Consider the following 13,078-nt stretch of genomic DNA (forward strand, 5'->3'; position numbering starts at 1 on the left):
CCTTCTGATTTCTCTCTTGTCTAGAGGAGATTTAACTTGATTGCATTTACACTTGACATTCTGCATCTGCTGCTGCCTCCACACTGAACTGGGTTGTGTGAGCATGTCCGACATCGTGGACTGTGGGTGAGTGTCTTTGTTCTTACATGTACGTGAGAGAAAATGATTAATGAGCTTGTCATTGTCATGTCACCAGAGGTTTTGTGAATTGCCTGTAGAAATGTCAAGAGACTAATGCACACACACACACACACACGTACACACACACTGGTATCAGCATGTACCGGGTGCATATTCTGAACTGCTTGCGTTTGTTTACTCAGTTCTCCATCATTTTGGGAACAACCTTTTCTTGCTGTGGAAATGCTGAACCTAGGAAATAACTGACATCCAGATGATGAATGTATTTACAAATGGAATTGTGCCTTTATTTATTTCATTGATTTGTGAGTGTGTTTGTGTATGTTTTACAGTTTGTCAGTTTATATTTTAAACCCAAACTCGTGTTCATGGTGCAGTTTGATGTCAGTGACTCCGGTCCTTTCATCGTCTTGTTTCAGTTAGTTGGGTAACACCAAGCCCACCTGTAAAACACACGCACATTTTTATGAATTACTGATGACTGGCAGCTATCAAACACAACCATCAACTGTCCAAACCTCAAAGTAATGATTAAGATAATACAAATCTTCACATTTCTGAAGGTGGGACAATTAAATGTTCTTGAATGAAAAATTACTATTAAATTAATCAACTAATTGTTTCATCTCTACATATGTAAACTATTGGGTAAAACATCATATTTTATAAGATTTTTCTGTTGTATTTAAAAGTTTTTGCTGTATAATTTGTAACGTAACTAATAAATAAAGCTGTCATGGAATAAAAAGTACTTGTAGTTGAGTAGAAGTAGGAAGTACTTCTACTATCCAGACTTTGGAACGACCTGCCTGAGGAGATCAGGGCTGCAACTTTGTCTCCTCTTTTAAATCACTTTTAAAAGTCTGCTTTTTTAAAACTTTTTGGTGATTTAATTTATCTTTTATGACATTTTATTTAGTTTTGCTTACTTTGTGTTTTATAAAATGGTTAGATTTATGGCTTTTAGTTCATTTTATGCTCTTTTTGTTTAACATTTGTTGTTTTTGTTTATGGCGAAGCACTTTGTAACTGTGTTTTGAAAGGTGCTATACAAACAAAGTGTCTTATTGTTATTAAGTTAAAGTTTACAGGTTTGCAGTATAGCGTATAGCAGACTGACAAACTGGAGTCTTTCCTGAAATACATCAATATTGCATTAGGAGGCATTAGAGTTGAGAGTCTCAATCTACTTTTATAAGATACTGAATGATTTTTTGCTCTTAGAATTAGTTCATAGTCATTTGGCAAAGAGCACACAACTTTCAGCAGAGAGGATCAGTGTGGATGACTTTGAATAAGAATGACAGTGACACGTCCTGACAGGTGGAGATACCACAGTATTCAGTACCTTATCTGGGCTCATAGTAGGACACATCCAGTTGTACAGGTAGTAATGAAGGGTCGTGTCATTGATGCTGAACTTGAGCTTTTCCAGGAACCTCTTGTTGTCCATCCCGTCCAGAGCAGAGAAGATATCAAAACTTTTCTGTCGGTAAGGAAAAACAGCATTTATTTTGTTATAATAATATGCAATACATACAAAAATTGACGTTCCAAGTTCTAAGTGGATTTTTACTCTGACACACTCACAGATTTAGCCAGGACCAGCGTGTCCTCCATGAGGTCGACCAGGTCAGTGGCCGTAGAGGCAATGCAAAACAGATGAGCTGCCTTCAGGCCAGTGTGGACCGGGTGATTCAGGACCCTGTAGGAGACGCTATAGAAACTCACCACGTCTGTAAGTATCCCATCATCCCCCTGTGTATCAGGAGAGGAGGTGAATTGATTTTTAACTACTGCAGCATCATAAAAAACACAACACAATTTGTTTTAATTTTAAAAAAGTTAATGTCTAGGCTGCCTTGAAATTTTAAGTTGAGTGAATTTGAAAAAACAAGTTGGGGTACTTTTGTAGTAATTCTAGACAAAGTTTTCTAGTCTTTTATTTATTTAGAAACTTTATTTAACATGTAAATTAGTGAGATGTATGTTTTTCTTACAAAGATGAGTTTAAAATTTTTCAGAAAATGCTATGAAAAGCTATTGACCTCCACAACGTAGGTGTCAATCACGTTCTCCCTCGGCAACAGCCAGTGCTCTACGTCCTGCACGGACAAGATGGGGCTGAGGTGAAACTTGCGGAGGTTTTCCTGGAGCAGAGAGTGTATCCCCACAACATCTTCCTCAGTCATTGCACGAAGACCAGGTGTCTTTGTCATCTTGGAGACAGAGGAAGAAAGACAGAGTAGGACAGCAAAAGTCACTTTTGGCAAGTTCAAATTCCTGATGCTTAAAGTCAATATCTTTAAATATTATTTCCAATATTAAAAATTCTGTCAGACTGGAATGGCACTGATGGGTTTTTGCCTCTAGGGGGCAGCACAAACTAACCTCAGGCAGACGGTTGAGTTTGAGAGCTCTCAGCAGGTTCGTGGTCTGTCTCAGACCTGGGTAGCTCACCTCTGTCAGCTTTCGGAGACTCAGAGGGCGATTCCAATATCTAAAATAATTAGTTTGTTTATTTGGTAGGGAAGTAATGTGATGCGTAGATGTATACAGAGTACTTCGTACTTCCTTTCCTTCATACTTGTTTGGAAAGACAAATCAAAGGTGTTCTGTTAATTAGGGGAGCAGAAAATGACACCCATAACCAGACAAAGAAATGTAAGGTTTGATTCTTCACTGTGGATTGTTTGCAGTCGGGTTGTATGAGGTATTTATTGATAGCCAGTGTGTTACCTACAGTAGATGCTGGTCAGCATGCCCACAGTTTGCAGAACAGAGAGGAATACTCTGTGCTGCTGTGGAGAGCGTCAGCAGCAAAACACATCTTAAGCCACTTAAAAATCAATATCAATTTAAGTGCACACTATATTTAGAATATTTTCACTGCTTTACTTTGCTGTCAGACAGCGTTTTCTGACATGAAATGATTGTTATTGAAGCCACATCTCACGTTCTCCAAACTCCAAGTCCTGTTTTTTGCGAGGTAAAATTATTGATTTTGCCTTTAGAGTTTGGTTGGTTTGGAAAGAGCAATATTTGGCTCATATAATTGTGGTTTCGTGTCAGAAAAGGCTGTCTGAGAGCAAAGTCAAGTGGTGAAAATATTCTAAATATAGCGTACACTTCAGTGTTTTAGGTCCATCTTCTTTTTAATGGCTAAATACTTGATTGCTGCTGTCTCTGTCCACATTGCTTAGCTTCAGTGCTGGTGTCCCTTTCTCCCTCTACAAACTGGGTACATGCCAACTGGAGTCTACTGTAGGTAACACATTGACTATCGATAAGAATGTCATTTAACTTAACTTCAAATAATCTTAAAAATTCCTTTAAGAACCCAGAAAACTTGTTATTCTTCTATAACATTAAATATTCATGACTAAATAAGCTATTACCTAAGTTAAATTTGGGGTTAAAATCAGGACTGGGTGAGTGTGTTTTGATCAACTTTGACCGACAGTGGCAGCGAAAGAAAGCAGCCCCACGACTGTCGTCACATTTTTATTGGTGCTCCGAAATAAGTGGCATGATTTTTGTCCAGATGCCCCCTGCTTCAAAAAACAAAAATTTGTCAAAATTCTGGCAACTTTGGCCAGTCAAAAACCATCCCTCACGTTAATAAAGGACCACTGTGTAGGATTTACTGTCCTTGAGCACAGATCCTGGGGAGGATGGATGGCTGAACGCTGTGTTTTAGAATGGAGTCTGGATTCACAGTTTAGCTACTTGAAAGGAGGAGCAGAGGCTATTTTAATGTTAATACTTCACCTAAATTGAGCTGACCTTCCTTTTAATTATAAACCTTGTGAATAGCATAAAGTTATGCTGGAAGTGGGGCTAAAACTGACCTGTTTTCTACTTCCCTTGGGTCACAGTAAAAGGACATGTAATAATCAAAATTATAACAATAGTTCTGCTTTGCTCTGCACTAATGAAGACATACTTATGAATATTATATTTAATGTCTTCCATATTCTCCCAGTAACCCCCCCTAAATCATACACACTGGTCCTTCAAAAAGCATTTTAAAGTGGTATTTTTCAGTGGCTTTAAAAGTGGCTTTACTTTGCCAGTAAGTTGAGCATGAATGTAGCGTGTGCAGCAGCGACTACCTGCAGGAGCTTAGCGGCGTGGGCAGCACTACAGCAGCTGTGAAGACAGCCTGGTAGAGGCCCTGCTGGTTGACCCGTCTGGTGAGCTCTCGGATCAGAACTGGAGTCATCCGCTTGAGGCGCAGCTTCTTATGAACACACAGGAATTTGACTTGCACCATCCGCTTCTCCCTGCAGAACACGTTTTAAGCATTTGCTATGAGACATTTGCAGGAAAATTGCCACAGTTTTGCCGGTGAGTGCTGTGAATACTAATACCACTCATCAGATTTCACATAAATGCATATCTTTGCATATATTTATGAGATACTCACGTCTCATATATGCGGACATCTGCAGGAACAGCAGCAATGAAGCCGACTAACTTGTTATTGGTGTCTACTCGCACACCACAGTGCCACTGGGCCAGCCAGTTAGGAGGTTGTAGAGCCCTTAAGAGGGAAAGAATGACATTGTCGGCAATATGACTCTATGAATAAATGTAGTTCAATAAACTCTGATTAAGAACAAGTTCCAATAAAAGAGTGAGCTTGAGATGACTAGGCTGAATGGATACAGCAGTTTTCTTTAACCTGAAGGCCAGGGACCTGAGCCAGTTTCTGGAATGCTAATGGTAATTATTCCTTTCAAAGTAAATGTTATTATGTTTTGATATAAATGTTCCCTGAAGGTGGATATACTATCTATGCATATACACAGAGAAAAAAGGCAGTAGTAAAAGAGATCAGAAGAGCTGGCTTGTAACTGATACGGTGTGTTGGAGGGTCAGGCTGCAAAGTCGAGTGGGAAAAATGATGCTGTCCTTTTGAGACTCTCAACACCTTAACTCCTTTAGTGTGACTCACAGGCTTAAAGGAAATATGTGGCAGTTTTACTGAACAGTTTCAAGGTGTAAAAGTGTATGAACACCAAAGGGATGGTTTGACATTTGGGGAAAAATGCTCTTTCATGATTAATTTCAGAAAATTGATACTGCTGTCATATCTCTGAATTTCAAATGAGGCTATAGCCACTTAGTTCAGCTGAGCGCAAAGACTGGAAACAGGGTGTAAAAGGTAACTCGCCTCTGTCGAACGTCAACAAAATCAACCTATCATGACCACATCGTTTAACAAAATATCTAACTTATGTCTAGCGTTTTAAGACATGGTTGAGAGAATAATCCAACATAAAACAGCAAACAAGATAACAGATCCAGACTAGCTGTTTTTCATTGTTTGCGGTATTTGTACTGAGCTAAGCTAACAGCCTATCATCTGCAGCCTTACATTTATATCAGATCTTCTCATCTAACTGTCTGTCAGAGAGCAATAGGCATTTCCCCCAAAATGCTGAAGTCAAATGCATTAAGTCAGTCTTCATTAGATGAATAAAAGGTTAAAAAATAAAGTTTTTTTCAAAATCTAGTAATCAGAAGCTGCCAAATGCACCTGATCGAAACTTACCATTGTAGATACTCTGGAGAGAAGTCGTATCTGATAGTGTTGTCATCATCCTCCTTGTAGTTCTCATTCAGAAGAGTGCATAGCTCTCGCAGCTGAAATGATAGTAGGAAATGTATTCAGTTTGTCTGTATTTGAGTACATTTTTTCCTGAAGTTCACAACTCTACTTTAAAATACAGTACACTCCCTTACTTCTGAAAGATTAGAGTTTTGTGTTTGTGATATACTGCAGTCTCTAATGATGTACACACAGTAACTCATAGTGAGTAACTCACCACCGCAGGGCTGCTCAGGTCCAGAGTGTCCCAGCAGAAACCTGGAGGCAGAGAGTAGGGCTCCTTTCGAACACTGACTTCAGCCTCTACTATTGGACCATGAGTCACGGTACGGTCACCTGCACCATCTGCATTGTGTGCATAAAAGGAACAGTTCAACATAAACACACCAAAAACACATAATACGCAACACTTATTCTGTTTCTGCTTCTAAGACTGACACCACTGTCATATTTGTTCACTAAATATGAAAGTCAGCAGTCGGTTAGCTTACTTTTAGTGTTGAGACCGGAAACAGCTCGGCTGGCTCTGTGCACAAGTAACAAAGCCTGTAACAGCATATGCTAAGCTCACTAATTCACGTGTTTTATCTTGTTTGTCTAATCTGTACACAAACCAAAGTCTTAAAATGACAATCCAATCACATAACCCCCATAAAATTATTTTTTAATGTTTTTATGCTGCATTTCTATTATTATTTGTTCTATTATTTCTATTAATTAATCAAACAAGACTTAACATGTAAATTCCTGAACTACAGAGTTGCTGGCGGGTGGATTTTGTCAGCTGCTAGCAGTTTCCCTCTGTTTCTAGGCTTTGTGCTAAACTTAGTTAAGCTAACTGGCTGCTGGCTGTAGTCTTATATTAAAAGGCACTACATGTAAATTCTGTTGCTAGGAGACTCACATTAAATAACAAAATATGCCATGCTATGTCATGAAGTAATGTGGGATCATGGGAATTGTTTAGTCATGTGCGCCACGTTCCTTCCTCACTCTCTGACATATCCAACATATCTCATGTTTACAAAGCAAACTTAAAACGTGTTTTCCTAGAAATTATAGCAATTAGCAACTGGCGAGCAAGGCCTTGAATAAATTACACATGTATTTGAACATTGTTAGAAACATTTGGAATAATAGTAAGTACACAACTTAACAAAATATATAATGTATGTCTAGGGTTTTTAGACATTTTATTTAATGTTATATATTATAGCTTTAATGGACAATATAAGAGTGGTATGGATCTTCTCATCTAACTGTCCAGCAGAAAGCAAATAAGCGGATTTCCCAAAATATGTTTTTTTTTTACAGTATCCCTACAAACAATTGCTGGAAGAGGAATTACTTCTTCTTACCCAGTCTGGGGACAGGCTGTGTTTCCCAGAAACGGTACGTATGTTTTTTGGCGTGCTGCAGGGTTTTGGGCTGAGTTGAGCCCAAGGAAAAGAGGTGGAGGGCTCTCTGGATCTCTTGCTGCTTGCTCTCTGGTAGGGAGTTCAGCTATGACAGGACAAGACAGGCAAGGACGAGTTAATATATAATCTTTGCCAAAAAGATTGAAGTTTGACACAGCAGCATGAGTCAGCTTGATCCCTGACAAATATATATGTCTGCTTCATATGTGATATGCATACAATACACCTGAGTGTTCAGAATGACACAAACCATGGCTATTGGGTCCCTGGGTCCCTCTGGTCTCCAGGCGTCTTCCTTCTTTTGCTTCTTTTTGCTCCTTTTCAGACTGCCACCCTCGCCCTCTGTCAGCTTCTCATCTCTAAAAGACATTTTCATGCACTGACGTCCAGTATATTGTACTGCATTGTATTGAACTGAAAATACTGTCATACTTACGGTGAGTTTGAATCAGTCATTGTGGACAAGTGCACGTCCTCGATGTTGAGTTTGAATTGGGGTGTTTTCTGACACATTTGTGGTTTTTCAGCTCTTATCTCAGCGAGCAGTGAGGGGAGGAGAGTGACCGCCTCAGTTGCCCAACCCAACTCCCACCCAGTAGATAGATAAGTCAGAGCAATACCAACAATTAAATATTACTTCTCACGGTCTTCATATGTCAGACGGCTGCTGAAAAGAGCACTGCGGCAGATTAAAGCTTATAGCAGCTTGATCCAGGGAGCACATTTAATTGGTTGAGGTTTTCTAATTGCAGAGTTCCCATATAGTCTTCTATTTAAAATTCAACACTTTCTCCAGAGCTCTATGTCTCTTGTGTGTGTAATGTACAGTACGTTAACACTGACTCAGCAATTTGATCGTATAATAGACTTAGTGTTAAGTTGTTGAAGATTGGTCCACACATGCATAATGTTTATTATAAAGTATTATGATAAATCTTGTATATAGAGTAATGGCAGAGAAATACTAAACAATCAAGTTCAAATTAACAGAAAATTTCTGTCAACAAGCTGCTTTCATGGCATACTGGCATTGTATAATTTTAAAATACATAGCAACAATTCATACCTTTGTAGATTTATTGACTGCTGAGGAGGGATAAGAAGATTGGAATTAGGAGCACATATTAATTATAGTTGTGCCAGTGAAGCTAATTTGAATTTGAGAGAAATGTTCTTTGCCAAAATAAAAGTATCCTTAAAAGGTAAAAGGTGTTTACCAAATTGAAACACAAATGCCAAGAATTTAGAACATTCTCAGACCAGGAATTAATCTTTGATTTATCATCCACATCAACCATGTAAGACCACACTTTGAGCCAATATTTAATTCAGCCACTGCACTCTTCAGATCTGCTTCTCTGTTGGGGGCCGTGTGAAAATTATCTGGGGAAGAGACAGGGGTCAGACAAGGCAGACACTTATGTATTTCACCTCTTTGCTGCAGATGGGTTGTCATTTTTTTTGTGATCTTCCTCTCATCCTAAATGTGTATTTTATTTCATTTTTACAATTAATAAATAAATAAATAAATACATACATACATAAACACATCAATAACTAATCAATTGGATTTTTCTGTTTGTCATCAAGTCCATCTACAGCCTCAAAGCTATTGTTTATTAAGCAGCTACAGAAAGTGGCTTGAACCTTCACATTTTTGTGCCTGCAATTGAAACATTATTTTAAAATACTGAAAGCAGTCTGTCTGGCTAAATGATGTGATGTATTTCTTGAGCCTTGAAAAAAGTAAATATGCACATCTCATGATCATTAATGAAGAAATGGCAGCCTTTCATTTCATATTTTAACATCCTGTCTGTGATGTCTCCTAAATGTCTGGTCAAATGTATTATTTTACCTAGCCCTCTGTCCGTCCCTAATCTGTATAATTGATACCATACTGTAATTTTATCACAAAATTGTCGTAGAAATTTACTTAATTGAGTATCAGTGCTACTTGAAAGTGATGACATTTCTTTGAATTTTTTGCTTTTTTTTGTTTGTTTTCTTTTATCAATTTGATTTGTTAAATATGATAAAAATGCAAACATAAATCTTAATGCTACACTATACATTTCCACTAAAAACATATGTAGTATTTAGGGGTAGTTATTGCTTTTCTATTTTTTCTATTTTTAAGTCAATATGGGCTTTGCTTTTTTTTTTTATTAAGTAAAATATTTTTTCAGCTCTCATCCTGAGCCAAATAATTTTTGTATGGTCCCTTAAGGGGACCAATGCTATTGTATTATACGTATTATCAAACACTTATTTTGTCAAATTTTCATACATTTCCTTTGGTTCTGGCAGCAGCTGATCATTCTCAAACACTCAAACAAGTTGGTCAGTTGAATCATTTATGCCATTGTTTTTGATAATAATAATAATAATAATAATAATAATAATAATAATAATAATAATAATAATAATAATAATAATAGTAATTGTTACATCTCTTACATTGTGCATCGTGTAAGTTCTCCTCTGTTTATCCCACGGGAGGTTTACTGCAATCCCTGTGGAGTCTGTTGCTCGCTGCTTGGATTCATCTGGGAAAGCATGTCAATTTATTTACATAGCTCAATATAACAAATCACAAATTTGCCTCAAGGGGCCTTACAATCTGTACAGCATCCTCATGAGCCCCTTGCACCTAATACATCTGTCTAACCATTTCTGCTATAAATGGTCCAATCTCCTTTGATCTGAGTGTTTTTAACTGAAATATACATGTAAAATAGATGCAGCCTGCATCTATAAAGTGCAGCCTGGAGCTATTTTTGTCTATTTCATGGCTCTAGTATTATCCTGCTACTGAAAGCTAAATGCCAATAAGAGAAGGATGCTGCAAACACCTGTCACCACTCAAAGAGAAGTAATGGAAATTGTGGAGTGTTATAAAGCTCATAAACAACTGATGATATGAAGAGGCAGAGTTCAAGATGTGGTACAGGAGCATGTTCCTCTTGAGGCTCAGGTGTTTCAACGTAATCCAACATACTATATGTTCTATTAGCTACCAGTGGTCAGTGCACTTTGCAGCACTGTGCTCGAGAGGAAGTGCTGGGATTCAGGCAGGATGACCCAGCTGTTGACACAGGCGGCTCAGCTGCACACCCTGGAGGCAACAGTAAGGCAGAGGACGAAGGCTAAATGAAATTTCCAATTGAACAACACACAGTATGTCTCTGGTGAGCTGATACACCTTCAAATATGCTGCATTATATCAGTGTCTAACTATATATCATTCAGTTTGCTTTGTTTGATTGCAGCTGTGTACAATTTCTGTTTTTTTCACCTTGAAAATGACTCAATATCCCCCAAAGGCCACAAAAATTTCATCTCATAACTGTGCTGGAGCCGTGAAAGAGCCATTCAGGTTTATCATGATGTGGAAAAATTATTTGTAAATTTTGTTGAGAAGGTAAGAAATTCAATTTAAATGTATCAGTGATTTCAGTCCACTCTGATGATTACTGTCACGCTCCTTATGTTGACACCAAATGTAATGTCACAGTCATATGAAGGAGACTTGATTACTGCTGTGATCCACAGCATAAAAACAGATAAATGTAGGTTATATACATACATGCTACATGATCATTAGACACAGTATTTGTGTATTTGCATTTATTTAATTTTTGCTGATCCCCTTGGCCTCTACAGCAGAGTCCCTTGCCAAAACGCATATGAAGCATTTTGGACAGTGCAGGTAGAATATGGTTGGCTGGTTTTCCCCAAGGCTGTCCAGGTGAAGATGATGATTTCCCTGCAACCCTGGAACTTATTACTCTTACTTAAAAAAAAAAAAGTATATATCTTGCTGCATTTTCCCACTTGCTTACCTTAAAGGGATAGTTCATAGTATTTGAAGTGAAATAACTCCATTGGCAAAATCAATAATTTTACATCTAACAACACAAAAGTTGATCTCGATCTATTAGTTAGTTTCTGGTTTTATGTGACTGTGATGAGCCCGGACTGACTTTTAAAACACATAAGTCACACAATAACAACATAAACAAACAAACACTGACAGCAATAAGGCCAGCAACTCCAGGAGTTTTGTGAGGTAAAATTACTGATTTTGTCAAAGGTGGCTTTGGAGAATGACCTTTAACTTATACAACTGTGATTTCCCATCAGAAACGGCTGTCTGATGACCCTGTCCACAGCAGTACATTGCTTGACTTCCTACACGTGTACTTCTGCTGTTTCTCCAACCTGTGGTTTGTTCTGACCACCATATCTACTGTAAGCAACAGAGTGACTATAGATGAGTACCTCATATAACTCCACTTCTGAACTATCCCTTTAATACGTATCAAATCAAAAGTGTTTTGTGAATTATGCAAGGCATGGATCAAACTCCACTCTGAAGTTTTGGGGGTACTGAAAACACTTCCCCATCCTCATGAGGAGAAGACATTATGAACAAACCGATGAGCAGGGGATCAGTTTAATGGATTTCTACATTATTTGACAGAGGCGTCTTGTTTTCTTGGGGTATGTCTTTTATGAAGTTTTCTCTGAAGTTTTTTTTTTATGGTTTCTATGGTGATTTCTGTGTTTTATGCCCATCTGATGAGAGATCTAAATGTCTGCACTGCCTCCTTTTTTTCAGATGAAGATGTTACACAGTCAGTTGCTGCACCTCATTAAAAACCTCTAAATATAACTGTGGACTGTAGATCGAATCACTCCAGATCCTGCAGATCAATTGCTTTGTATTTTGGGTGTTTTTGTGCTCCAAGTTGGCCGACACACAGAAATTTCTTCACCCTTAATAATAAAGAGGTCTTTCAGTTGTTTATTTGTTGGTTTATGGGATGAATCTTTGGTAACACCATTTAAAAGGGCTTGTGCAGTCTCTGAGACTGACAGCGGTCAGTTTGATGATAAGGAAAGCAGCGCTGAGGTGGTTTTCTTGCTTGCCTCCTGGCACCCACAGGCTGAGTCAACTAATTAGGTGGCTCGATCCACGGTGGCTAACTCAGCTAACTGGCTAATGTCAGCTACAGTTCAGTAGACAGCAGCTGGCCTACTTTAGCAGAGAATAAATTAGCTAATTTTATCTGTCCATCAAGTAATTCTGTGAATCAACTCAGCACTGTACTCTGTTGTCTAACAGGCCTTATAACATTTAATGACATCTTTATGACAAGCCCAAATAGTACCACTGTAGTTACAATCAAGGGAATTAGTCATGACACCATTAAACATGTATTTGACAGTGCAGTCTTATGATAACCAGTGTCAAAACTAATCAAATATGACAGTTCAATGTAATGTTAAAGTGCTGCTTTTCAGTCCTTCCCAATCCAGATTTATCCTGCTGGTCAGAGGATTGAACTTGCGACCTTCTGGTCACAAGCTCGCTTCTCTAACCACTGCCCAATTATGAGGGAGACCATGTCAGCTTTGCATTAATGACATCACTGACCAATGACAACAATCATAAACATTCATGAAGACTCCATGTTCAGCTGTCAAGACACGTTTATGACAATGTCATGACCATCATATGTGCACTCCTTCAAATAAAGTGTTACCAAACCTTCTTATTTTCCCCTTACTATTCAAGCATATTTAATAATTTGATTTTTGCAAAGATTATTGTTTTAGATTATTCTTTAATTGCATCTCATGTATGTAACTTAATCCTTAAAACGCCTCCAATTAAAATGACATTTGATGTCATATATTCAGATGGAGGCCTGCAGATGGTGCAAAAACACCTAACATGATAAAAAAACACCATTATTACAGCCCATCAGCAACAAACTGCAGAGTAGTAATTTGTTGTTTTCTGCTCAGGGGATATAAGGATAACCAGGCAAAGGTATGTTTGCTATGTGTGTGTGTGGGTGTGGGTGAGTGTGAGTGTGACTGTGCTCTGCCG

General features: G+C 38.1%; 1 protein-coding gene across 1 annotated transcript; it reads right to left on the minus strand.

Annotated features, from left to right (window-relative positions):
* Positions 1–402: 402 nt before the first annotated feature.
* LOC146312019 (glycylpeptide N-tetradecanoyltransferase 2-like) lies at positions 403–7,705 on the minus strand. The gene is made up of 12 exons (XM_084741471.1): positions 7,613–7,705; positions 7,427–7,535; positions 7,117–7,261; positions 5,976–6,103; positions 5,702–5,793; positions 4,571–4,687; positions 4,257–4,427; positions 2,533–2,641; positions 2,190–2,360; positions 1,732–1,899; positions 1,490–1,627; positions 403–584 (listed from the first exon to the last, which is right to left on the minus strand). The coding sequence occupies exons 1-12, from the start codon at positions 7,687–7,689 to the stop codon at positions 561–563; spliced, it is 1,449 nt and encodes a 482-aa protein (XP_084597597.1). The 5' UTR covers positions 7,690–7,705; the 3' UTR covers positions 403–560.
* Between the last annotated feature and the right edge of the window lie 5,373 nt (positions 7,706–13,078).

Source organism: Lutjanus erythropterus, chromosome 17 (assembly GCF_056507025.1).
Source record: "Lutjanus erythropterus isolate fLutEry1 chromosome 17, fLutEry1.hap2, whole genome shotgun sequence".
In the NCBI taxonomy this organism is placed as follows: domain Eukaryota; kingdom Metazoa; phylum Chordata; class Actinopteri; order Lutjaniformes; family Lutjanidae; genus Lutjanus; species Lutjanus erythropterus.

Bases quoted from the DNA above. Each gene is read 5' to 3' on its own strand.
- LOC146312019 (XM_084741471.1), bottom strand. From the start codon at position 7,689: ATGTGTCAGAAAACACCCCAATTCAAACTCAACATCGAGGACGTGCAC. The intron at 4,688-5,701 runs GTAAGTTTCGAT...TTCCCTCTTAAG, and splicing joins TCTCCAGAGTATCTACAATG to GGCTCTACAACCTCCTAACT. The intron at 1,900-2,189 runs GTCAATAGCTTT...CCTGATACACAG, and splicing joins TTGACACCTACGTTGTGGAG to GGGGATGATGGGATACTTAC.